The 24,860-nt window shown below is 38.2% G+C and overlaps 2 protein-coding genes across 2 annotated transcripts; both read right to left on the minus strand.

Annotated features, from left to right (window-relative positions):
• Nucleotides 1-2,833: 2,833 nt before the first annotated feature.
• On the minus strand, nt 2,834-3,361 carry LOC140159605 (craniofacial development protein 2-like). Its single transcript, XM_072183098.1, has one exon. The coding sequence runs from the start codon at nt 3,359-3,361 to the stop codon at nt 2,834-2,836; it is 528 nt and encodes a 175-aa protein (XP_072039199.1).
• Nucleotides 3,362-9,168: 5,807 nt separating this feature from the next.
• On the minus strand, nt 9,169-10,685 carry LOC140159210 (coelenterazine h 2-monooxygenase-like). Its single transcript, XM_072182604.1, has one exon. It carries the CDS (start codon nt 10,660-10,662, stop codon nt 9,619-9,621), a length of 1,044 nt encoding a protein of 347 aa, XP_072038705.1. The 5' UTR covers nt 10,663-10,685; the 3' UTR covers nt 9,169-9,618.
• Between the last annotated feature and the right edge of the window lie 14,175 nt (nt 10,686-24,860).

Consider the following 24,860-nt stretch of genomic DNA (forward strand, 5'->3'; position numbering starts at 1 on the left):
GCAGGGGGGGGGAATGGGTAAATTTAGGGGGGAACACGAAATTTTTTTGTGGTCTTGAGGGGGGAACCTGAAATTTTTAGTTGAACCAGGAGGGGGGATTGTTAAATTTTAAATGGAGAAAACAAGGGGGAACGCGAAAATTTTGAGCGGACGCGAGGGGGGAACGCGAAATTTTTGTTGATATTTTTGCAAAACACCCATTCCCCCCTGCCGTAAATAACGATCGGTCCCTAAAGACTTAAAAACTTATGGCTGTCAATATGAGATTAGGGTGGCATCATGGGGGAGAGGGGAATTGTGATAACTGATAATGTGATAAAACAAGTGGATATTTCGGGTCATCACTTATTGTCATTGAAATGATGTTTATTCAATTCTGAGGAATGCAATACAACTCAGTTTTGAATTTTGAACTATTTCAAACATCGAATTTTGGTAAAAAATGGTTGGGAGGAGGGGGATCGAGATGCAAGGTGTTTTGTGGCAAAATTGTGTTTTATAGTATAGAGAATCACATTTTGTATGTTTTTAATAAATTTGTTATCTTTTAAGACTAGTTTGAGAAAAATATGGTTAGTTCTGTGTTACAGATGCTATGTTTTGTGTCAAAATGTGTTAAGTCCATGCCAGAAATTGCGTTTTGTGTAAAAACGTGTTAAGTCCATGCTATTTTTAAAACAAATTAATTCATTAAAAAAAATCCAAAGGCTCTAGATTTTAACTTAACATGTTTTTATGGTCCTTTTATGTCACCTTCACTTCACTGTAATTTTATAGAAATCGAACTTTATTTCATTGCCATAAAGAAAATTCCTGATTTTCTTCAAAGTGAATCTTGTGGAATTAACACGGTTTGGAAATAAGCTCTTCATATATATGTTGGACTGCCAGATGGTGTGCAGCTTGTTGCAAACTTTCCATGCTTGAGCTTTGCGAGTCAGAAAGTCTTTCTTGCTGTCGGCAACAAATGAACCAAGATATTTAAAGTCCGACACCTCCTTGAGTTGTGTGCCATCCCGAGAAAGGATTGGAGTTGGGTTCTTATCTCCATGAATACACATATATTCTGTCTTCTTGGAATTGAGAAAGAGGCCAACTTTGGCGGAAGCATCTTCTAAAGATGACAGAAGATCCTGGGCATCTTCTGATAACGTAGCTGTTAAAGCTATGTCGTCTGCGTAGTCAAGATCGGTTAGATACTTGTTCTTCTCTATGCTCGTCTTATTGGGCATGATGTCAATCCATTTGGACTTGTCAGTGTCTATCGACTGTCTGAGGAGATAGTCTACCACTATCACAAAAAGGTAAGGGGCCAAAGTATCACCCTGAAGGATTCCAGCAGTAGAGAGAAACTCTTCAGTTGGTCCATCACCTGTTTGTACAAAACTTGAAGGATTATCATACATTATTGCAATAGCATTCACAATCTCCTGAGGGATCCCATAATTACGAAGAATATGCAGCATGGCCTCCCGGTTAACACTGTCGAAAGCTTTTGAGAAGTCAACAAACACAATATATGCCTGCTTGTTTGAGATTTTAAGCTCTTCTATTATCCTTCTAAGGGCTAGAATCTGTGGTGTGGTTGATCTACCCTTGCGAAAACCATTTTGGTTACGTCTGAGAATAGGATCTAGATGAGGAGAAATCCTGTTGAGCAGCATAGTGTTATACAGCTTGGCAGCAAGTGCTGACAGTGTGATACCTCTATAATTTGATGGTTGTGAAAGATCCCTTTTCTTCGGGAGAGGTATAATTGTGGATCTTGACAAGGCTTTTGGCTTATTTCCCTTCATGGTTTCATTACAGAAATCAAGCAGTTGCTGATGGAAGAGTGGGTTTTTCCAAACAATGGCTGGTATGTTGTCAGGACCAGGTGTTTTTGACTTGTTGAGCTTGCTCAGACCTTTTTGCAGTTCCTCCATATAGTAAATGGACCAGTGTGTATTGGGAGATCATCAGAGACGTTGCTGTTAAAGAACGCATCTTCAAGGTTTACGTCTTGCTCTGGTTTCCCTAGTAAGTTGGAAAAGTGTAGAAACCAGTTGTCACGACGCTCTTCAGATGTATTGCCTTTCACTCTAACCACAGGAGCAGATTTGGTGTCAGTTATCTCCCGGAGGAGTTCCCAAGAAGCTGCATGTTTATATTCATGATGGAGGTTGTCAAGTTCCTCTGTCTTCTTTTGAATAGAGGACTCCAGAGTTTCTGTGTAGGCTTTATCAAGAGTAACTTTGGCCGATTCGAGGAGCTTTTGTGAGGCTCGGGTGGATCTAGCATTGTGTTTCATAGATGCACTCTTTAAGACATCTCTTGCCTCAGTGACTTTAACTGATGCAGCAATGTTGTAGGACTGCTTTGATTTTTTAGGGAGCATCTCCAGTGCAACTTCCTCATTAGCCGCAACTAAGGTATCATAAGTGGTGCTAATATTGGGTTCTTGTAGCTCATCGCGTAGAGAACTAAAGCGGTTATAGACTGCTATACCACAAACTGCTCACCCAGGATGTTGTCTCTGGTAACCTTCTTCCAGTCAATACGCTTCATTGGGTCTTTCATGGAAGTTCTGCATTTCCGGTAGCTGATTTGACATTTGCATGAAACAATCCTATGGTCCGAGTTCACACCCTCGAAGGAGCTGTATGCACGTGAATTCTTGATTGAGTTGATCCACTTCTTTCTTACCAGGACAAAGTCTAGTTGAACTAGTTGGCCATTAGGACGCCTATGTGTCCATAATCTGTTGATGCGGTTTTGAAACCTTGTGTTTGTGGCTATGAGGTTATGTTCCTGCAGGAAGTCTTTCATGTGGTTGCCATTTCTATTGGTTTCTTTAGCAGGTGTGAAGAGAGCGTCCAATGGATGGCCCAAGCTGAGCATTAAAGTCTCCTCCGATTATAAGTAAGTTATGAGCTGGGATGGCATTAACTGTAGAAGAGAGTTCTTGGTAGAAGGAGATAACAGCTTCTTTGGGTTGTTCGTTATGTGGACTGTAGCAACAGAAAACTGTGGATGTTGGATTGCCCAGCAGAGAAATTTCCATAATCCGTTCATTATGACTAATAATGGACATGGAGGAATTGAGAGCTCTTGGTGAGATTAAGAAGCCTACTCCACCAGTGGCAGCATTCCTTTGGCTCTTCCATGCTGAAGAGGTGACTAATCTGTATCCATTCAGATCTTCCTGCAAGAGGGAGTCATTGTGACAAATCCGGTGTTCCTGCAGACATATGATGTCAATGCCATAATGTGCGGCTTCATGAGCAAGTTCTTCTTTTTTGGCTAGTGAGTTGAGAGTTCTGATGTTGAAAAGTGCTGATGGTAAATGGTTTTTTCCTTTGTACAAATTTGTCTTGACCATCCTTATCTGCATCAGGTTTGGTCTGTCCAGGGATGGTATCAACTGGCTTTGAGATCAAACCGTCATTGATGTTAGCATAGTCTAACGGTGACTTAGATGGTCCAGACTTCATAGCAGGGGCTTTAACCCTGGTGCTTAAATGTAAACTCATATTTCTTGTCAATGGCTGAATAAGACAGAGGTCGCCACTCCTTCTGTCATAGAGGATATAAAGGAAAGGTTTCAGCATTTAGTCCAGTTGCCACCCATACTAAATCATATGGGGATACACCTGGTCGCCTGCCGAGGAGATCTGTGTGTATGTACCCCTCAGCGGCATCGGTGAAGTCTCGATTTTTCCCAGACTCAGGTGTCTCTACCCTACAGAAGTACCTGAAACAGGTATTCTGTCCTACCATGCAAACGAAGCTGAAGACTAAAACTAAAATTAAGCCCTAGACAACTGGATGCTGAGAAGGAGGAAGAACTAATATAAGCAGGAAAACACATGGCGCACCCAAAGGATGTTGAAAACATCCAGTGGGAAACCCAGCCCCTTAAGATGGTAGTAGGGTGCTGGTAAGGGTAACTTTAAGCTCCGCGGCTACAGCCTCGGCTATAGCCTTCCCTTTTCCCCAATATTAGCAGTAGATAGCTAATCCAGCAGCAATCAGCAATATGAAGCTACTTCCCAGCAAACACAAAACGTTTTCGACATCATTCGCAAAAGGTTATAAAAGGTTGTCAGAAAACGTTTAAATGTCGGGTTATATAAAGGGTACACTAATGGTATAAAACGTTTTCATAACATTAAATAACTAAACATTTGTTGGTAATTTACTGCACAGCAAACACAAATGTTTTACAGAAAACATTTAAATGTTGGGTTATATAAAGGGTATAAAAACGTTTTAATAACATTCCAAAAACATTTTTGAAAACTTGGTACAAATCATTCTAAACAGAATGTTATTTTGAGGTAGAAAAAATATTTTGCAAAAAATGTTTGCCCAAAATATTTACAATAACGTTTTAAAAATGTTTTCACCTCTATATAACCCGACATTTAAATGTTATTAAAACGTTTTGTAAAAAACATTTTAAGAACATTTATGTGTTTGCTGGGTGCAAATATTTTAACATAATGTTATTTAAGTGTTGACAAAATATTTGGCCAAAAATGTTTGCAAAAATAGTTTACAATGACATTTCGAAAACATTTTAAAAATATTGCTGTAGTGTGTTTTCATACAAAACGTTTTAAAACGATTTCATGACCTTTATATAACCCGACATTTTAATGTTATTAAAACGTTTTACCTAAACCAAAACCCAAAATATAACTTATTTAAAACGTTTTAAAAACATTTTTGTGTTTGCTGGGTTCATCAACACCAATATCAGCAGTAGATAGCTACTTTAGCGCCAATGAACAATTAAAAGCTACGGTACTTCATCAACACCAATCAGCAAACGGAAGCTACTTCATCAACACCAATATCAGCAGTAGATAGCTACCTTAGCGCCAATGAACAATTAAAAGCTACTTCATCAACACCAATCAGCAAACGGAAGCTACTTCATCAACACCAATATTAGCAGTAGATAGCTAATCCAGCAGCAATCAGCAATAGGAAGCTACTTCATCAACACCAATATTAGCAGTAGATGGCTACCTTAGAGCCAATGAACAATCGAAAGTTTATTCATCAACAACAATATCAGCAGTAGATACCTTAGCGCCAATGAACAATTAAAAGCTACTTCATCAACACCAATCAGCAAACGGAAGCTACTTCATCAACACCAATATCAGCAGTAGGTAGCTACCTTAGCGCCAATGAACAATTGAAAGCTACTTCATCAACACCAATCAGCAAACGGAAGCTACTTCATCAACACCAATATTAGCAGAAGATGGCTACCTTGGCACCAATGAACAACTACTTCAATAGGAAGTTCTTCATCAACACCAATATCAGCAGTAAATACATGTAGCTAACACAGGAACAATCAGCAATTGGCAGCTACTTCTTCAACACCAATACCAGCAGTAGATAGATACCCCAGTACCATCCAATCAGCAATTGGGAGCTACTGCATCAGCACCAGTATCACCAGCACAGTAAACCCAGCACCAATCAGCAATTATTGGGAATTACGTCATCATGCTACTCTTAGCTATCGTTTCATTTTTTTCGTCTGAAGAATCTCCTGGAATTAATCCTTTTACAAACAGAGTTGTACTGAATATGATTACATTAGTTGTTGATCTTGAAGTTGGGACATTGACTGCTCAGTGCCAGAAGTGGATAAGTGCAATAGCTGCCATGTGTATATGAGTACAATATACAATATATTGCCAAATGTTCACAGGACAGCTATTGCACTTACCCACTTCTGGCACTGAGCAGTCGACATGTTCATTAGCGCCAATCCAGATTGAAATTTGGGGGGGGCAACCGGCCAAAATTGTTAAAAAGTGGCTGAAAAGAACAAAAAATTGGTCATTTTGCCAAAAGGTGTGAAGGGACACGTCCCCCCCTGTGATTGACGCACATGGACATGTTTATTCAGGAATAGTAGTACTACTAGGCTTGAATACTTTGTGTTTAGGCAATAGACTTGTTGTTGATTATTTATGGTGTCATTATTTATGCCATTTTGAAAAAAAAGTGCCCTCACCGCCTCACCCACCGCTGGCCAATGTAAAGTCAAGCAGATTTCAAAACCTTTAGTGTATTTGCTGGAATCCTTGATCCCGACAACACAGGCATATGCATCGGAGACAAAATTGATTTTAAATGGCAGCCATTTTGAAACTCAGTGACAGCCATCTTGGAACTTTGTGTCCTGGGCTGTTCTTAGTGATTTTATTGGACTCCTTGACCCTGCAAACACGGGTATAGACATCAAAATTATGCTTGCAGGAGCTTCAAGGACTGAGATCATTTTCATTTTCAATGTCGGTCATTTTGAAATTTTGGCAGCCATCTTGGAAATTTAGGTCCTCTGTTGTTGTAGGTGATAATATTGGCTTCCTTGACCCTGAAACATGGGTGTAGAGTGTAGACACCAACATGATGCTACCAGGAGCTTCACTGGCCTAGTTATGTTGATTTTTGTGATTTTGGTGGCCATTTTGAAAAAAGCGCCCTCATCACCTCACCCACCACTGGTCAATGTGCAGGCAAGCGGATTTCAAAACCTCAATGCATTAGGTTCCCAAAAATATCGTGCCTCCAAAAATCCCCAGGGGAGGGGGTGTTGGAATAGCCCATAGTCTAACCCCATCACACACCCCTAAATGAACACCCCTACATTTGGTGTAACTGTTACACTGTACCATGTAATGACATCACATCACCACGCATGCATACAAGTTGGATAAAAAGTTGAATACTTTATGGTCGTGTGCCATGAATTGGGGGCCAAATGCGTTACATACTAAAAATTTGAAAAATTTACATGTTTTTGTACTTTGTAATTCATAAACTGTTCATCAAAACCCTATAAAATTATATATCACTGTAAAGCTTAGGGTACCAGGAATACACATGTACAAACAATTGGTCAATATACAGGGTGCCACAGATGTCATATACATGTAGGGTGGAAATGTTAAGTTTGGTTAAAAAAGTATACAATTTTGTTCCTCTCTTGTTCAAAAATTCCTGTTCTGCTGAAACCTTTTTAGATGTGCTAATAACATTGTAGGCTTCCAAAAAATGCAAACTTGTAATGATGAGTTATGTTGCCCAACTGAGATACAGGGTGTTCAAAAGTCGTACATAATTTTTATGATTTTTATTACATAATCAATCAAAACTTTTTTCCTTCATGACCTACACAAAAACCAATGGCATATTTGAATTCCTCATCAAATTTCCATCCAAAAAATGTAAACTTTTACAGCAGTAGGGTAACTCCTTCAAGAAATATGACCTTTGGAACATTTTGGAGCTTAAATGAATACTTAACACAGTAACATGTAAGAAAAGCCTAGAACCCATGACACAGAATGCAGCACACTTGCAACAAATTAACTTGGCTTGGAGTAAAACTGGTCACATTTCAAACTAGACATAATTACCAAAACAATGGTACATAATCCATCTCAATACCTTACTGGGTTATGAAGTTACAGTAAAAAATATATTTGTGAGGCGCTAAAAATCAATATTCCCTATGCCTCAACCGTAGGATCCTCAACCGTAGGATCCTCCACCCCTGACTTCACATCGTTTGAACTGCAATATCTCAAGAAGTAAATAAAGTGTGAAGTTCTTTCGTTCCACAATTTGAGCTAGATAAATAAGCAACAAAATGAGCTCCATTCTAGGACAAAATGTCCTGAATAAAATGAAAAAATGTAACGCCTCCACCTTTTCCAATACCCCAATTCATGACGCACGACCTTATACAAACAAGCCATCCATTCAACATATTTATTTTCCAACATTTCATAATGTTCAAACAACCAAATTGAATTGTTTCAAAATTCAATTGAATTTCAATAATTAAAAAGACGTCTGACGCACCCAATTTTGGACACTACAGAAGTACATTTTTGTTTCATTCGTTTCTGTTAAATAGGCCTATAATATTCTTAATGAGCTACCATGTTTTATTTAAGGGGGTACTACACCCCTGGCCAATTGTGTGCCTATTTTTGCATTTTTCTCAAAAATGATAGCGCATTGGTGACAAAAGTGAGGGAATCCCAATATTTGATCAATAAATCAATAACTACTTGTCTTGAGTCACTGAAATTCCAATGTAACAACTGAATTCCTTGCCCCTATAATACAGAACTTTTGTTACCAGTGTCTTATTAGTTTTTGAGAAAAATTCAAAAATAGTCACAAATTTATCAAGGGGTGTAGTACCACCTTAAATGAATTTGTTTGGTTGAATACACAAGATTTTGGTAGTTCAATTCAATTCATTTATCAACTAAATATAAACATTGAAAACAGCAGTCTCTGTAATCAGGGGCGTCTATTCTTCCGTTATACGCCCCCAAAGGGGAGGGAATAATTTTACCCCTTTGGGGAAGAATTATGTGTTTTGAAAAAAAAAAAAAAAAAAAGAGGAAAAAACCCAGAAATCATCAGGATTCAAGGAGGATTTAAAAAAAAGAACTAATTTGGGGAAAGGTGTATAGCTGGAGCATGAAATATCATTTTTGAGATATTCAACCAAAATATTAGCTTTATGTACCGGTATATCATGTCTATAGTACTTGACATTTAAGTAGTGAAAATCAATAAAACAGTCAATAAATCCTTTTGTTTCCTATTGTTTATTGTTAAGTTCAATGGAGCATATCTCAATAGTGGCACTGGCGACATCTGGGCTCAGTTGTGGAGGATGGTCACATATGTTACCCACTCTGGCAAAACCAGGAACAAGTCGCATTTTTGACATTTCATGATTTGAATAAAAATGTAAGCACTAGACAGTAAACTTTAAAATGATACCCAAATTATATAATAATTTTGTAAATGATATTCACATTTTTGCCAAATTGCTATTCTCAGCAATCGGTCAATTAGTTTCCTGCCTTATACAGGATTCAATAGGATTATCATAGTTCAATACCTCTTTTTTATTAAGTATTTTCAAGGATTTAATACCATGAAATTCAGAATTCCAAAAATTGATTTTTTTATAGGAATGTCATCTTTAAAAAGGGAGTACTACACCCCTGCCCAATTTTGTGCCTATTTTTGTATTTTTCTCAAAATTATAGTGCATTAGTGACAAGTAAGATATGTATTATAGGGCAAGGACTACAACTACTGCACTGGAAATTTTATTTCAGCACAGACAACAGTTGTGGAGTTACAGTCAAAAATGAGGGAAACCCATATTTGATCAATAAATCAATAACTTCTTGCCTTGAGTTGCTGAATTTTCAGTGCAGTAGTTGTAGTCGTTGCCCCTATAATATACATATCTTACCTGTCACCAATGCGCTATCATTTTTGAGAAAAATGCAAAAATAGGCACAAAATTGGGCAGGAGTGTAGTACCCTCTTAAAGGCCTATAACTCAAAAACATGTCTGTCGACTTGATCAGGGTTTTGTTGGAGTTGGTCACATATATTACAGCATGCTGATAAAGTACAATGGTATTAAAGTCACATTACATTCAACAGTTATCAATACAGCTTTCATAATTTGCATTGAAAATTCTTGTTGCATTTTGTCCTCCAAATCAGTATTTCAGTTTGATCGTTTTTAGTCAACCAGAATCAAATTGTGTTCTTCATTTATTTCTTGTAAACAGTGTTAGTCAGGAAATCTCTGACAGCTTCCCCTATTTCTTTTGGCGAATCTTCTTGCAAGAAATGACTTCCTTTGACTCTTACCACCTGCTGGTTAGGCCAAATGTCCATAATCTTACGCAGACTTGGACTAAAGAATCCAGGATCACCATCGATATACAACTTGGGTATGTGCTTTGCTTCAAGGAAATAATGAAAATAATCATTAGCAATTTTGATTACATCGTCTGGGCCATCTCCTTCGACCGGGATCTCACGAGGCCAGGTCAAAGTCGGTCTACGATCTTCTCCAGGCTTGGCAAACGGCTCACGATATGCATTCATTTCATCCTCACTCAGCTCTCTCAAGATTGCTCCAGGTAGAAGTCTTTCAACAAAGAAGTTCTTCTTGAGCACCATCTCTTCTCCGGCTTCACTACGTAGAGCTTGAAACACACCCTTGGCAACATCAGGAAAAGCATCCCAACCTGGTACCGAGCGAACAACACTCTCCATATGGGTGATGGAATCAATACGGTCAGGATGCATGCGGCTCCAGTGGAAACCTAATGCAGATCCCCAATCATGGATGACAATGTTCACTTTATTGGGGAGTTGGACAGAGTCAAACCATTCGGAAAGATAGCGATAGTGGTCTTCAAAGCGATAGGAATGATTTGCACGCTTGCTGGATCTCCCTTGGCCAATAAGATCTGGTGCAAGACATCTGGCTACAGGCTCAACGTGAGGAATGACATTCCGCCACAGGAATGATGAAGTTGGATTGCCGTGCAGGAATACAACGGCACGTGATTGTTTTTCTTCCGGGTCCGAGTCGTAGTAACTCATCTCCGCATCCAGTACTTTAATTTGACGACATTTTCCCCACCATTCTTCTGCTGCCTGACTTGGTGAATAGCTGGCCAGAGCTCTAGCAGTTGTGGGGAACATGAATGCATTTCTGGATGTAGCATTAATGCGGCCAGAGTGCAGCAAACCGAGGTGTTTTGAGAGGGTTTGTAAACGTGCAATTGCTCTGTAAGTCGCCATTTTTGTTTGTTGACATTTGTCATGTGGTGATGGGCGGTACTCGATACAGGAGATCATTCCCGGAAGCCTCCGCTATCAGCAATACCGCCCAGATAGTAAAGTAATTTTTCATGTTTACGGACTCCATCGGATGCTCGTTTGTCGTAACTTTTTAAATATATTTGATAATATTTTGATATATTTATTTTAAATTGAGCAGAATCCGCTTGTCATTTTGTACAATAAATTTCCAAAAAAAAATTTACATTAGGCCCTGAAATAATTGCTGCTTGCGTGTCATAAATAAAAATAAAATTTCAGTCATGATGACAACGGGCGATTTTCTTGAACTTCAAGTTTGAACTCATAATAGTTTACGTGAAAGATTCAGGGATGGTTTCTGTTAGCTTATTTTTATGTTATCTGTGCTCCGTATTGCATTTCCCCACTTTCATCTTTCAACTGCTAATAAATATGTGAATGTGAAAACATAAAAGGTAGATAAATTGATGAATGTTTTCAGTCATGAATGTTTTCAGAATTTATTTAATTCCAAACTTCATAAAAGGTAGATAGCACATGAGCTATCATTAAACGCTTAGGCCTACATGTCAAGAATGTTTATTTTTTTTTTATTATAATTTTTTTTTAAAGGACTCACGATAATTGAATAATTCATATTTGCAATACTTTCAAGACTTCGTTTAATTGCACTTGACGAACTGAATGAGTTATACCATGGTAGGTATTATATCTATAATAATACCTACCATGGTTAAACATAGCCCATGGTAGGTCTATAATACCTACCATGCATAGCCTACAATATAATAGGCCTATACTATTTTGCGCCAATGTGCGACCCGCTTCCAAAATGGCCGGGATTTTATACCACCATCCGGTTTTTGTGCCAAAGAGAAAATGGTTCCATACCAGCCGCGGATCCAGAGACCAAAAAATACGGGGTCGCAAAATAGGGATGAGATTGGTAGAGGGTGATGAACCATATGGCCGCGAAGCGGTCATCGCGTCGCGCCTGCGCGACGCAGGGGGGTGTCTGAGGGGGATGTGCCCCCCTCAGAAGTGAGAAACTTTTGCAAAATGAAGACCTAATTGAAGCCATTTTGCGGACCATTTTTACACTATTATTGTGTAAAATTTGAATTTGAAAGAGCAGAAAACTTGTGAAATGACCATGACGGCTCATTCCCCATTCTGGGACAAGCTTTCAATATTATTATATAAATTCAATTGCAAGCGCGATGCAGGGGGGGTGTCTGAGGGGGATGTGCCCCCTTCAGAAGTGAGAAACTTTTGCAAAATGAAGACCTCATTGAAGCCATTTTGCGGACCATTTTCACACTATTACTTGTGTAAAATTTGAGTTTGAAAGAGCAGAAAACTTGTGAAATGACCATGACGGCTCATTCCCCATTCTGGGACAAGTTTTCAATATTATTCTATAAACTCCAATTGCTAGCGCGACGCAGGGGGGTGTCTGAGGGGGATATGCCCCCCGCAGAAGTGAGAAACTTTTGCAAAATGAAGACCTAATAATTCTGGGACCATTTTGACACTATTATTGTGTAAAATATGAGTTTGAAAGAGCGGAAAATTTGTGGATGAACATGAGAGCTTATTTCCCATTCGTGGATAAGTTTTCAATATTATTGTATAAATTCAATTGCTTTAAGGGATCCAAAATGAGCGTTTATTGCGTTTCGACAGTATTTTTTGTGGGACATGAGAGCACCTCAGACCTATCGAATTGCATTCTGAATACGAAGCATGTCTTTCTGATATCAAATAATTTTCATTTTTTTAAATCACAATATAATACAAATTTTATGACAAATTATAAAATTTGATATTTTTCAAATTTTGATATATAACAGTCCTCGAAGTAAATTATATAAATCTAATGATATATTCTTAAAGTGTATGTAGCAGGGAGGAAAAGCCGACGGTCAATTGAAAATTTTGACCTTTCATATTGAAGATATGGATTTTTTTTCCCAAAAGACCGAATGTTGTTGGTGTTTTGGGGGAAAAATCCGTATCTTCAATACGAAAGGTCAAAGTTTTCAATTGATCGTCGGCTTTTCATCCCACCTACATACACTTTAAGTATAAAACATCAGATTTATAAAGTTTACTTCAAGTACTGTTAAATATCAAAAATATCAATTTTGAATGATTTGCCATAAAATGTGTATTAAATTGCGAATTTCAAAAATCAAAATTATTTGATATCAGAATGACATTCTTCGTATTCAGAATGCAATTCGATATGTCTGATGTGCTCTAATGTCCCAAAATAAATACTGTCCAAACGTTCATACCCCAGCCCTTAAACATAAAGTTCCGGGTATCCAAAGCATAACGAAAAGGGTAACTTCTTTATACATATAGGCCCTACGCAGGGGGTGTCTGCTGAAGTTGGAAAATTTGGCAAAATGAAGGACCAATTGAAGCCATTTGGTGGACGATTTTGACATTATTATTGTGTAAAATTTTAGTCAGATAAAGTTCGGAACGTGAAAATTAAGGCCCAATCGAAGCCATTCGCGGATCATTATTCACTGTTACTGTAGGCCTAATCATTCAAGTTATTACTTAAAACAATATAGGCCTAAAGTGTAGGGGAAAGTGGGGTAATGCCGGACTGTGGGGAATCCCGGACACATCGATTGCAGCTAAACGGAGAAGGGTGGCACTATTATACTACCTTATGGTATTAGCTACCTCAAGGTGTACCTCACGTGTACTCCTATACCGGCGCTGTGGGTCTCGTCTTTCTTTGTGAAAATTACGAAAAAACAGATCCGCACCTGCATACTACCCAGCAAACACAAAACGTTTTCGACATCATTCGCAAAAGGTTATAAAAGGTTGTCAGAAAACGTTTAAATGTCGGGTTATATAAAGGGTATATTAAGAGTATAAAACGTTTTCATAATCTTAAAAATCATTTTTGATAATCTACTGCTCAGCAAACAAAAATGTTTTACAGAAAACGTTTAAATGTCGGGTTATATAAAGGGTATAAAAACGTTTTAATAACATTCCAAAAACATTCTTGAAAACTTGATACAAAACATTCTAAACAGAATGTTATTTTAGTTGAAGAAATATTTTGCGAAAAATGTTTGCCCAAAATATTTTCAATAACGTTTTAAAAACGTTTTCATGACCTTTATATAACTCCGACATTTAAATGTTATTAAAACGTTTTGAAAAAAACATTTTAAGAACATTTCTGTGTTTGCTGGTTTCAAATATTTTAACATAATGTTATTTAAGTATTGACACAATATTTGGCAAAAATGTTTGCAAAAAATAGTCTACAATAACATTTTTGAAAACATTTAAAAATATTGTTGTAGTGTGTTTTCATACAAAACGTTTTAAAACGTTATCATGACCTTTATATAACCCGACATTTTAATGTTATTAAAACGTTTTTACCTAAACCAAAAGCCAAAATATAACTTATATAAAACGTTTTTAAAACGTTTTTGTGTTTGCTGGGTAGTACGAAAAGTGGTTTTCATAAGTTGATATCAATAGATTAATATAATTAATTTTGTGAACCGCTTGAGTGGAAGCTTGCAAGTTGCCAACGTTTTAATAATTCAGTCTAACCTGATTTCATGCGCAGGAATAAATTAAACAGTAACTGTTACACTCACGTAACTAGGTTAATTGAATAATTATTATTTTGAGGAAATTTAATTCAGACGAGAATTTAGGTTGATCGGCATTTTTCCCTCCCGATTTGGTTCGTTGCTGAATTAAACTACGAGCTCCGAGTTTCAGTAAATATTCGCGGGAGTATTCGAGTTTCTAGCTCGAAGTTGTCACATTTTGGCCAACTAGAATAGGTTTTGTTTGGAAGCAGTGGTTTAAAAACTGTGAAAGTGCCCAAAGTTACCCCATTTTACGGTAGCCTTTTCGAGTTACCTTTATCAGGTGCGCGCCACGAAGAGAAAGGGTACCAACTGTATATCAAACATCTTTCATTTAATAAATTACGTGGTATCAAATCGTTTGGGACTTGTATTTAGCTTGTATTCCATCTTCTTCTGAATCTGGTTCAAGCACTGAAGGGCACGTGACATTAAGTGGTGGAATAATATATTAATAGGTGTTAAATTAAACAGCACATGGTATGAATTCCTTGTCACAAAATATCTACCCTTGGGTAACTGCGACCCATGATGAAGTTGACTAAAATGTGGCAACTTCGAGTTTGAATAGCATTGGCTTTATCCAACTAAATTTGTGATTGTCATGACTCGCAATGGCCCTGTGAAAGATAGTACAATTTACTCAAAAATTGAGTATTCCTCTTTTTACTGTCAAAAAGAGTAAAATTTTGCTCAAATCGGGGCAATCATTTTTTGCAGTGTAAAGTTGTCACATGCTGGTCAACTTTTGAGTTTGAAACTCGAAGTTGCCACATTTTAGCCCACTTTCAAGTATCCAGTTTTAAACTCGAAGTAGTCACATTATGGCCAACACATTTTGACCAACTTCGAGTCTGCAAACTCGAAGTTTTCCACGGTTTTCAAACTTGGAAGTTACCACATTTTGGCCAACTTCAACGAGTTTGAAACTCGAAGTTGGTCAACACATACGTTCATCATGCATGCAAACCAAATCCATGACCATGCATTTCTCCATATACTTGCATATGCTACTTTTCCTATAACCATGATAACCAAAACTAAGGAATGAAAAGAACGTCGCAAGAAGTTTGAATATATATGTGCATCAATTTCATTGTGTCAGTCACTTACCTGAAAGTCCTGATAACAGCCGATATAATGTCAGCAAACCTGTTGATGCAACTTGTGTTTTTGCTTTTCTTTCCGCTGTGTTATGTTTGTCCTTTGCTACCATAGTTCCGCACATGAGTTGCGATGTAAACGCGCGAGTACGCAACGCAGTACCAAGGTTCACGCTGTAAACGCTTGTTTATTTACGCGACACGCAGACGTTGCCGAGGGCTCGCCGATCTTGACGATAATTCTTGCCTAAATTAAAGTTGTCACATTTTGGCCAACTTTCGAGTATCGAGTTGGAACAAGTTGAACTCGAAATTGTCACATTCTGGTCAACTTTCGAGTATTCAGGTTCAAACTTTAGAGTATCGAGTTTGACACTCTAAGTTGCCACATTTTGGCCAACATCGAGTTTGAAACTCCTCGAAGTTGGTCAAAGTAGGCCTATAGCATTTTCAAGTTACGTTTAACAAAGAAGAGAAAGGGTATTATTATTGTTTACTCATCTTGCCGATTAGAAATTTACTCAGAATTGGGTTCTGATTTTATTCCGTACTGGATCGAAAATCTCGAGTTTTTACACGTAATCCCAGAGCAAGCTTTTACTTTCGGGAGGAGTGTGTATGCAAGAATTATCGTCAAGATCGGTGAGCCCTCGGCAACGTCTGCGTGTCACGTAAATAAACAAGCGTTAACTTTACAATGTGAACTTTGGTAGTGCGTTGCGTACTCGCGCGTTTTACATCGCAACTCATATGCGGAGCTATGGTAGCAAAAGACAAACACAACACAGCGGAAAGAAAAGCAAAAACACAAGTTGCATGAACAGGTGTGCTGACATTATATCGGCTGTTATCAGGACCTTCAGGTAAGTGACCGACACAAATATTTATGAAAATGGTGCAAACATTATCTTCATGTTCAGCTGTTTCAGGACTTTCAGGTAAGTGCATGACTGACACAATATAATATGAACATAATGAACACATTATATTCAAACTTCTTGCGACATTCTGTTCATTCCTTAGTATTGGTTATAAGATGCTGTGAACTACCAAATTTCCGAACCAAATCGCAACAGTTTAAAAATAGTTGCTTACTTTAAACAAAAACAAATGATAGTTAGGCCTACTTACAATTCCAAAGGTGTGGTTACCATGGTTACATCAATAAGTCCAGGTCATTACTCCCCTGTTCAAAATTGTGCAATAATAAAGAGATCACCACTTTAGATGACCGATTCACAGATACGATGTACTCAACTTGACCACAAATCAGGATTCATACGAGCCGCGCCCCGGGGCTGCGCGTAACACATTTCTCAGTTTTCAGATAACGAGATTATATATTTTATTTCCTGTTATTGTCCAATTTTTAAAAGCTTTTATTCCTTGGAGTGCTCATCGAAATAACTCGGAATAGATTTAAAACAAAACGATAGACTAACGTGATTATGTGCCCTAAAGACGCACACCACCAATGCAGCGTCCCATTGAAACACACGTGAAAACACGCCTTTTCTTTGCGCGATTTTAGACCTTTTCGGCAACAAATTGACTATAAAAATGCTACCAATCGATTGCAAATCGATGAAAATTTAATATATGTTTCAATGTACGGGTAGTCTTGTGATTAATTTTCGAGATATGGGCGTTTAAACATCACCATGGCCATTTTCGACCCCTTCTCTACCCTGAAAACCCGTTTCTGGCAATTTTTCAATCCGCGTGCCTATACTTTATTCAAAAATTGTGTTTAGCAACTTTTTGGGCGAACCAAGTTCATGTATAGGTCTCAATCTTTTATTTAAGCTATAACATGCTTCTCTTTTTAATTACAAATCCACAGAGAGACCCAAACTATATACCTCAAAAATGATTCTGTTTTTACCGGAACTCATTAGGGTTACACAAATGGCGCATTGATTTAGAGAATAAATGATAGGATTTTATCTTTTGCCTATCCAATATCGTGTCATAATTAGACTGGCCCCCAGTCTCGGTTCGGTTCCATCTCTGGATAATGTAACAATAAATAATTACGTAATGCCCTATGAAAAAAATGCCAACTCCCCCCTTATTTTCTTCAATGCCAAAAACCCATTCCTCTTCATCCACAAATCGACGCCACTAATTACACCCACCACAGTCAACCATGCAGCAATATAGAAATATACTCGTATTATAAGTGAACGCGAAAGTCCATTGAGCGCTGATTCCGAGTGGCCCCAGTCTCGGTTCGGTTCCATCTCTGGATAATGTAACAATAAATAATTACGTAATGCCCTATGAAAAAAATGCCAACTCCCCCCCTTATTTTCTTCAATGCCAAAACCCATTCCTCTTCATCCACAAATCGACGCCACTAATTACACCCACCACAGTCAACCATGCAGCAATATAGAAATATACTCGTATTATAAGTGAACGCGAAAGTCCATTGAGCGCTGATTCCGAGACTGGTCCAATCTGTTAGAGATCTCACTTCCAAATATTCGTTCAACGAAGCACGGTGATTCCGATGTCAATTACGAAAGCCCCGCCCCAGTTTCAATTCAAATATGGTAGCACAAAGCTATGCCGCGGGATGTGACGCAAGATCGGATGGGACACTTGTCAACAACTGAGAGGTATTGAGCTCAAGTGGCACGCGTCTGATAGACCCATGGTACGCGCAATAATAAAAGGCAACCACTCGACTCGGACTTAGGCCTATTGTCCATATTGCGTACATTATCGCGTGCGGTTTGCAAATGTTTGCACATTATTTAGCTAGGGAAGCCTTTTCAAATATCCCCGCGCTGCCAAGCTGCGTTGATTGGTCGGATACAATATCGTTGTTTAGTCGCTTACACAAACGTTAATGTAGTGAAAACATGGACGTGGTATATAGAAAGATTGCGTGACTCCAAATCCGTAAAAGTGAACTTCCAGCAGTTTGTGGGAGCTGGAAGTCAAATTGCCTACAGACTGGGAGGGTCCGTGTATTGGGTTGATTTTTAATGCTATTTCTTATTCAATGGGTGCGTCTTGTAAAGAATTCACGTAATTTGATTGGTTTTCAGGTGTATAATATCTCACAATAGTTGATAGTGATATTAGTCAGTGCGCGCGCCGCCACGCAACGGCGGCACGCTTGTTGCTCCTCAATGATCGCGCGATAATGCGTTCGCGTAATGCACGTGCGAGAACGAAGAACGCGATTCGGCGGCTTAGATGTTCGTGATGGTTTCGTTCATTTAAAACAACAGGGATGTCCTTACAAAAGTAACTTTATTTTTTTCTGAAAAAAGGCAGTTTTACAAACAAAAATTACATTAAAACTGAATAAGAATGAGAATAAATGATAGGATTTTGTCTTTTGCCTATCAATATCGTGTCATAATGGATGGGCTGGCCAATATTTTTATCGTAGTGGATACCGGCTGCGCCGGCATCCACTACTCAAAATATTGGCCAGCCCATCCATTATGACACGATATTGATAGGCAAAAGACAAAATCCTATCATTTATTCTCTAAGTAATCTACATTACCAGTCGTTCTCCACGGACCCGAGGGAGGGTCTAGTCATAACGGATGGGCTGGCCAATATTTTGAGTAGTGGATGCCGGCGCAGCCGGTATCCACTACGATAAAAATATTGGCCAGCCAATCCATTATGACACGATATTGGATATAGGCAAAAGACAAAATCCTATCATTTATTCTCATTCTTATTCAGTTTTAATGTAATTTTTGCGAGAAAAACTGCCTGTTTTCAGAAAAAAATAAAGTTACTTTTGTGAGGACATCCCCGTTGTTTTAAATGAACGAAACCATCACGAACATCTACGCCGCCGAATCGCGTTCTCAGTTCTCGCACGTGTATTACGCGAACGCATTATCGCGCGATCATTGAGGAGCAACAAGCGTGCCGCCGTTGCGTGGCGGCGCGCGCCCTGACTAATATCACTATCAACTATTGTGAGATATTATACACCTGAAAACCAATCAAATTACGTGAATTCTTTACAAGACGCACCCATTGAATAAGAATTCTTTACAAGACGCACCCATTGAATAAGAATTGGTGGTGTGCGCCCTTATAATGCACGAAGTTTCAAAGTCGATTCTTTTTTTCATAGATTTAGCAACTTTCTTAACTTTTGAGTTAAATCCTCAAGTTTTATTAGTCTGGGATATATAAATTTAGAAAAAATGACTTTTGAAGGCATGCGTCCAATACAGAAAAGGAACAGTTTTTGTGATTTTGACCATTCTAGCCGTCTTGCCATTTTCTTCAAAAATATCACTCGCATCAGCGTCTTTTGAATGGCATTATTTGCATTTTTATGTCTTTAAACGTAATAAAAGTAAGTTTATAAATTTTCTACACATTCATATTGTTATATTAAGTTTAATTTTGCCCCCCCCCCCCGAAAAAAAATTACATTTGAGTCGTTTTAAGGACACGTGCCAAAAGTTAAACATGATATTAAATTAATCAAAACTCTCTGAATGACGAATTTGCTTACTTTTTCATCACATTAATGAATTTTAACAATCTGAATTAAGAAAATTAAATTATACTTTCATTTTAAAGTGCTTTAAAATCATTAAGTGATTTCTTAAGTTTTAATTCAGACCACAAAATCGGAATTTTACACATATCTATTCTGTTTTTGACCTAATTTCTATGACAGGCCTTAATCCGGCCAATATGCAGCATCCCATTGAAACACACGTGAAAACACGCCTTTTCTTTGCGCGATTTTAGACCTTTTCGGCAACAAATTGAATATAAAAATGCTACCAATCGATTGCAAATCGATGAAAATTTAATATATGTTTCAATGTACGGGTAGTCTTGTGATTAATTTTCGAGATATGGGCGTTTAAACATCACCATGACCATTTTTCAATCCGCGGGCCTACTTTATTCAAAAATTGTGTTTAGCAACTTTTTGGGCGATAAATAAAATAAATGTTGACATTTATGTAGCGCCTTTCACGTGTATCAAAGCGCTTTACATTTATTCCGCCGTCGTTAGAATATGTCAGCTGCCATACAATGCCCGAGGCATGCTCATACCTTTGGGCGGCGTTCAATGGACAATATCCCCAACAGCTCCCCATTTCACCCCTGGGTAGAGAGAGGCAAGTGAGGTAAAGTGCCTTGCCCAAGTGCACAACACGATGGCACCGCCGGGGCTCGAACTCGCAACCTCCGATTGCGAGGTAGAGCCCGTACCGCTGCGCCACCGTGTCCAAGTTCATGTATATGTCTCAATCTTTTATTTAAGCTATAACATGCTTCTCTTTTTGATTACAAATCCACAGAGAGGCCCAAACTACCTCAAAAATGATTCTGTTTTAATCCGCCAAAAGGGTATCAAATGCTGAAAAAGGTCTGAAATACCGAAAAGTTAAATGACAAGGTTTTAAATCTCATAAAAGGTTCAGGTTTCAAATTTCATAAAAGGTTCATTTCTCACACAGGTTTCAAATCTCCACAAAGGTTTCAAATCCTCATTAATGTTTCAAAATTCTTTAAAGGTTTCAAATATTCGTTAAGGTGTCGAACCCTCATATGGGTTTTAAATAAATTGAATATTTGTTTGTGTGTATATTGTATACCTCGACTGTTTACATTAGACGCAGTTTTAATCTATACGACAGAGTGGCAAGTATAAGTTCATAGCAGCCATATAAAAATATAATTTGGGCGGAAAAAGTTCGGACAATAGACACTGATAGCTATATTTTTTGTATATATCCGCACTCGTGTTCAAATTAAAAAACAAATCCCCGAAGAACTACTTTTCTCGAATACGTTACTGTCTAGAGCACAGTCGCATTCCGGTGAGGTTTTATTAAGCAGCGTAGGCCCAGACCCAGGAAGTTTCTAGGAGCCTAATGCTATATTTTGACCAACTTCGAGTTTGAAACTCGACGTTGGCCAAAATGTGGTAGCTTCCGAGTTTGAAAATCGACAACTTCGAGTTTGCAAAGTTGATCAAAATGTGTTGACCAAAATGTCACTTATACTTCGAGTTTAAAACCGGACACTCGAAAGTTGGCTAAAATGTGGCAACTTCGAGTTTCAAACTCAAATGTTGACCAACATGTGACAACTTTAGGCAAGAAATATCGTCACGATTAATAAACCCTTGGCAACGTCTGCGTGTCGCGTAAATAAACAAGCGTTTACAATGTGAACCTTGGTAGTGCGTTGCGTACTCGCGCGTTTTACATTGCAACTCAAATGCGGAGCTATGGTAGCAAAAGACAAACACAACACAGCGGAAAGAAAAGCAAAAACACAAGTTGCATGAACAGGTTTGCTGACATTATATCGGCTGTTATCAGGACCTTCAGGTAAGTGACTGGCACAAATATTTATGAAAATGATGCAAACATTAATATTCATGTTCAAAAGAAAACTTCTTGCGATGTTCTTTTCAATCCTTAGTTTTTACTGAGACCATAATACCTAAAGGTATTTCGGTATTATGGTCTCAGGTTTTTAGTTGAAGGAAAAGTATAATGCAATTTTTTTTCAAAAAGGAAAACATGCGCAGCTAGGCTTTCCCCCAGATCCGAGGGAAATATCAAAGGGACCACTTTTCTCATGTAAAACTGTTCGTTAGAAAAAGTGAATATTTCTTACATGTAAACGAATTCATTTGGGAAAAAGTAAATTATGCACTCCGTGTCAGTGACTAATAAAAATGAGTACCTTTGTTTGTAAATTTTCAACCCATCAAAATGGAAAATCAAAGTGTTTACTATCGTTTCCATGGAGTATCCTCACTACCACACGAAATGATGCAAATCAAAATAATCAAATGTAATTACATGGAATTCATAACCACTAGTCATGTACTCAAGAATGATCATTAACACTGCCTGTCATATTGAAAACTCTTTGTTACAGCTACCAAAATGAAATTAATTAATTTGAATTATATACTGAATCTAAAATGTACAGCTCTTAGTTAATATGTTCTCACTTGATCAACCACATGCTCGCATACAAGTTTAAAACCGGTTGTAGTTTTCTTCGATCATCATGGTGTATTCAAATTTGACGACAAATATTTTACATTCCAATGTTACACCTGTGCTACATTCCGATGCCACGCCTGCACTACTTATCTTCAAAGCAACCGCCATAGGTGTCATTCTCATTGTCAGCATTTTTGCAAATTCCTTAACTCTCATTGTTCTTCGTCAAATACATGACATAAATCCAGTCACTCGAGTGTTCATGACATCAATGACCGTCTCTGATCTAGGATCTGGATTTGGTTATATGCTGCCTATTTTTGCTGCAACGATCGTCAACAGATGGCCATTTGGTGATGCATGTTGTGCGATTTTTGGATTTTTCAACATTGTATTTTCTTTCACTTCTTTTATGTCACTTTTGAGCGTGAATTTTGAACGATTTTTGGCGGTAACCAGACCATTTCAATATCCAAATTTGATGACGGTACCACGAGCTCGTCTTATTTCATTTGGACTCTGGTGTTGCGCGTTTACAATGGCCGGACTGAATTGTTTTTTACCAGGACGATATATCTACTATTCAACAGCCATGCATGCGTGTACTACAGGACCCCAAGACCCATCAGTTCGAGATGTCAAAGGCACTGTTTTCATTTTACTGTTTGTTATAGTGCCGTTTGGGTTAACTTTAGCGTTTTTTCTTCGATTGTTCTTACTGGCAAGATTTCACGCAACCAAAATTGCCGCTCAAGAGAAAGCTACGGGCAGGAGATCAGACAGAAAAGCATTCACGACTTTCTTCATAATGTCTGTGTGCCTCGCAATAGGATGGTGTCCAATAGTTACTGTGTTTGTTTATGAAAATGCGTCCAGAAAAGAGATTTCGTCATGGCTCATGTGTTTTGCGCAATTAATGGCATTTTCTAACCTAATCACAAACGTGGCGGTTTACTATCTTCGGAATACTGCTTTTAAACAAACTGCAAAAAAAGTACTAATATCTCGTATTCCATGTTTAACAAGTGTGGGGGATACATTTGAAACACCAGTAATACCATTGTCTAGTTCAACGTAAGCATCATACTTTGACAATTTTCTACGGGAAAATGAGATCTTGTACATAATACACTGTAATGTAGTTACACAATCATAATTTTGGCCCGCGCTTTTGCCGCCGCGCGGGCCGAACTGAACCGTTTTTAGGACGATCTTCAAAAGCCATGCATGCATGTACGACAGTCCCCCAAAATCTATCAGTTCGAGATGTCAAAGGCACTGTTTTCATTTTACTGTTTGTTATTAGCCGTTGGATTAACTTTAGAGCGTTTTTTCTTCGACGTTGATTGTTTTTGCTGGCAAGATTCCACGCAACCAAAATTGCCGCTCAAGAGAAAGCTACCGCGACCGGCAGGAAATCGGACAGAAAAGCATTCACGACTTTCTTCATAATGTCTTGCAATAGGATGGTGCCTATAGTTACTGTGTTTGTTTAAGAACATGCGCAGGTGCCAATGGTTGGCAATATTATTTAACAATCTGCAAAGCATAGGTGACCATCAAACTTTGTGAACATGGCTAAAATAAGAATTTTTAGCCGTTATAAATATTTTAGCATAGGCCCAAATTGACTTTAACAAAATTGTATATTTTATGTTTTCATATTCATTATTTGTTAGCAGTTGGAAAAGTTTTCGTGATAAAACCTCAAAATGGTGGTGATGCATTAGCAAAAGGCATTTTTGCAGTTGATGAGGAAGAAGTACTAAAACCATAGACGAATCCAATTTCACGCATTCCTGCTCCTCAGTGGCAGCTATTAGGCTACTTAGTCGCGACGGGTACCCAACTATCCCACCTAATATGTGAGATGATGCGGCCTTGAAGGGTATTATAAACTGCATTCTATCACCCGTGTTACACGTAGACAAAAGAATGATGACAGTTTACAACACAAAAGAACCTAACATCGAATTTTAAGCGGGTTTAATCCACCCAATTGGGTACTCACAACACCTGTTTGGTGCATGCGGGTATATACCCAAATATGGCCGACCAAATCCTGACCATGACTTGGCTCGTTGGATTCGTCTATACTCGATAAAAGAGGGAGAAATAATGAGAGGAAAGAGGGAGAAGAGGGGTGTGAGCTAAAGCAGTAAAGGGGGAAAGAAGGAGAGGCTAGGGGACAACGAAGAAGAAGTTGATAAAATTGTTTGCAATAAAACTCGGAGGGTGTTGATGCATTTGCAAATTGTATACATTTACGAACCGCGAAAGACGGGTGACCGCTAGTAAAAACTAAATTTGGACCTCAATTCAGGCAAGAACCTGAAAATTCTCATGTAGTTTTGATGTTGGTATTAAAAACTAATATTATTGCACGGTGAGAGTGAATTTTGCACGATCATGTACTCCATGACTGTACTCTTTGTCATCATTGC

This window comes from Amphiura filiformis, chromosome 8, assembly GCF_039555335.1.
Source record: "Amphiura filiformis chromosome 8, Afil_fr2py, whole genome shotgun sequence".
Lineage (NCBI taxonomy): Eukaryota > Metazoa > Echinodermata > Ophiuroidea > Amphilepidida > Amphiuridae > Amphiura > Amphiura filiformis.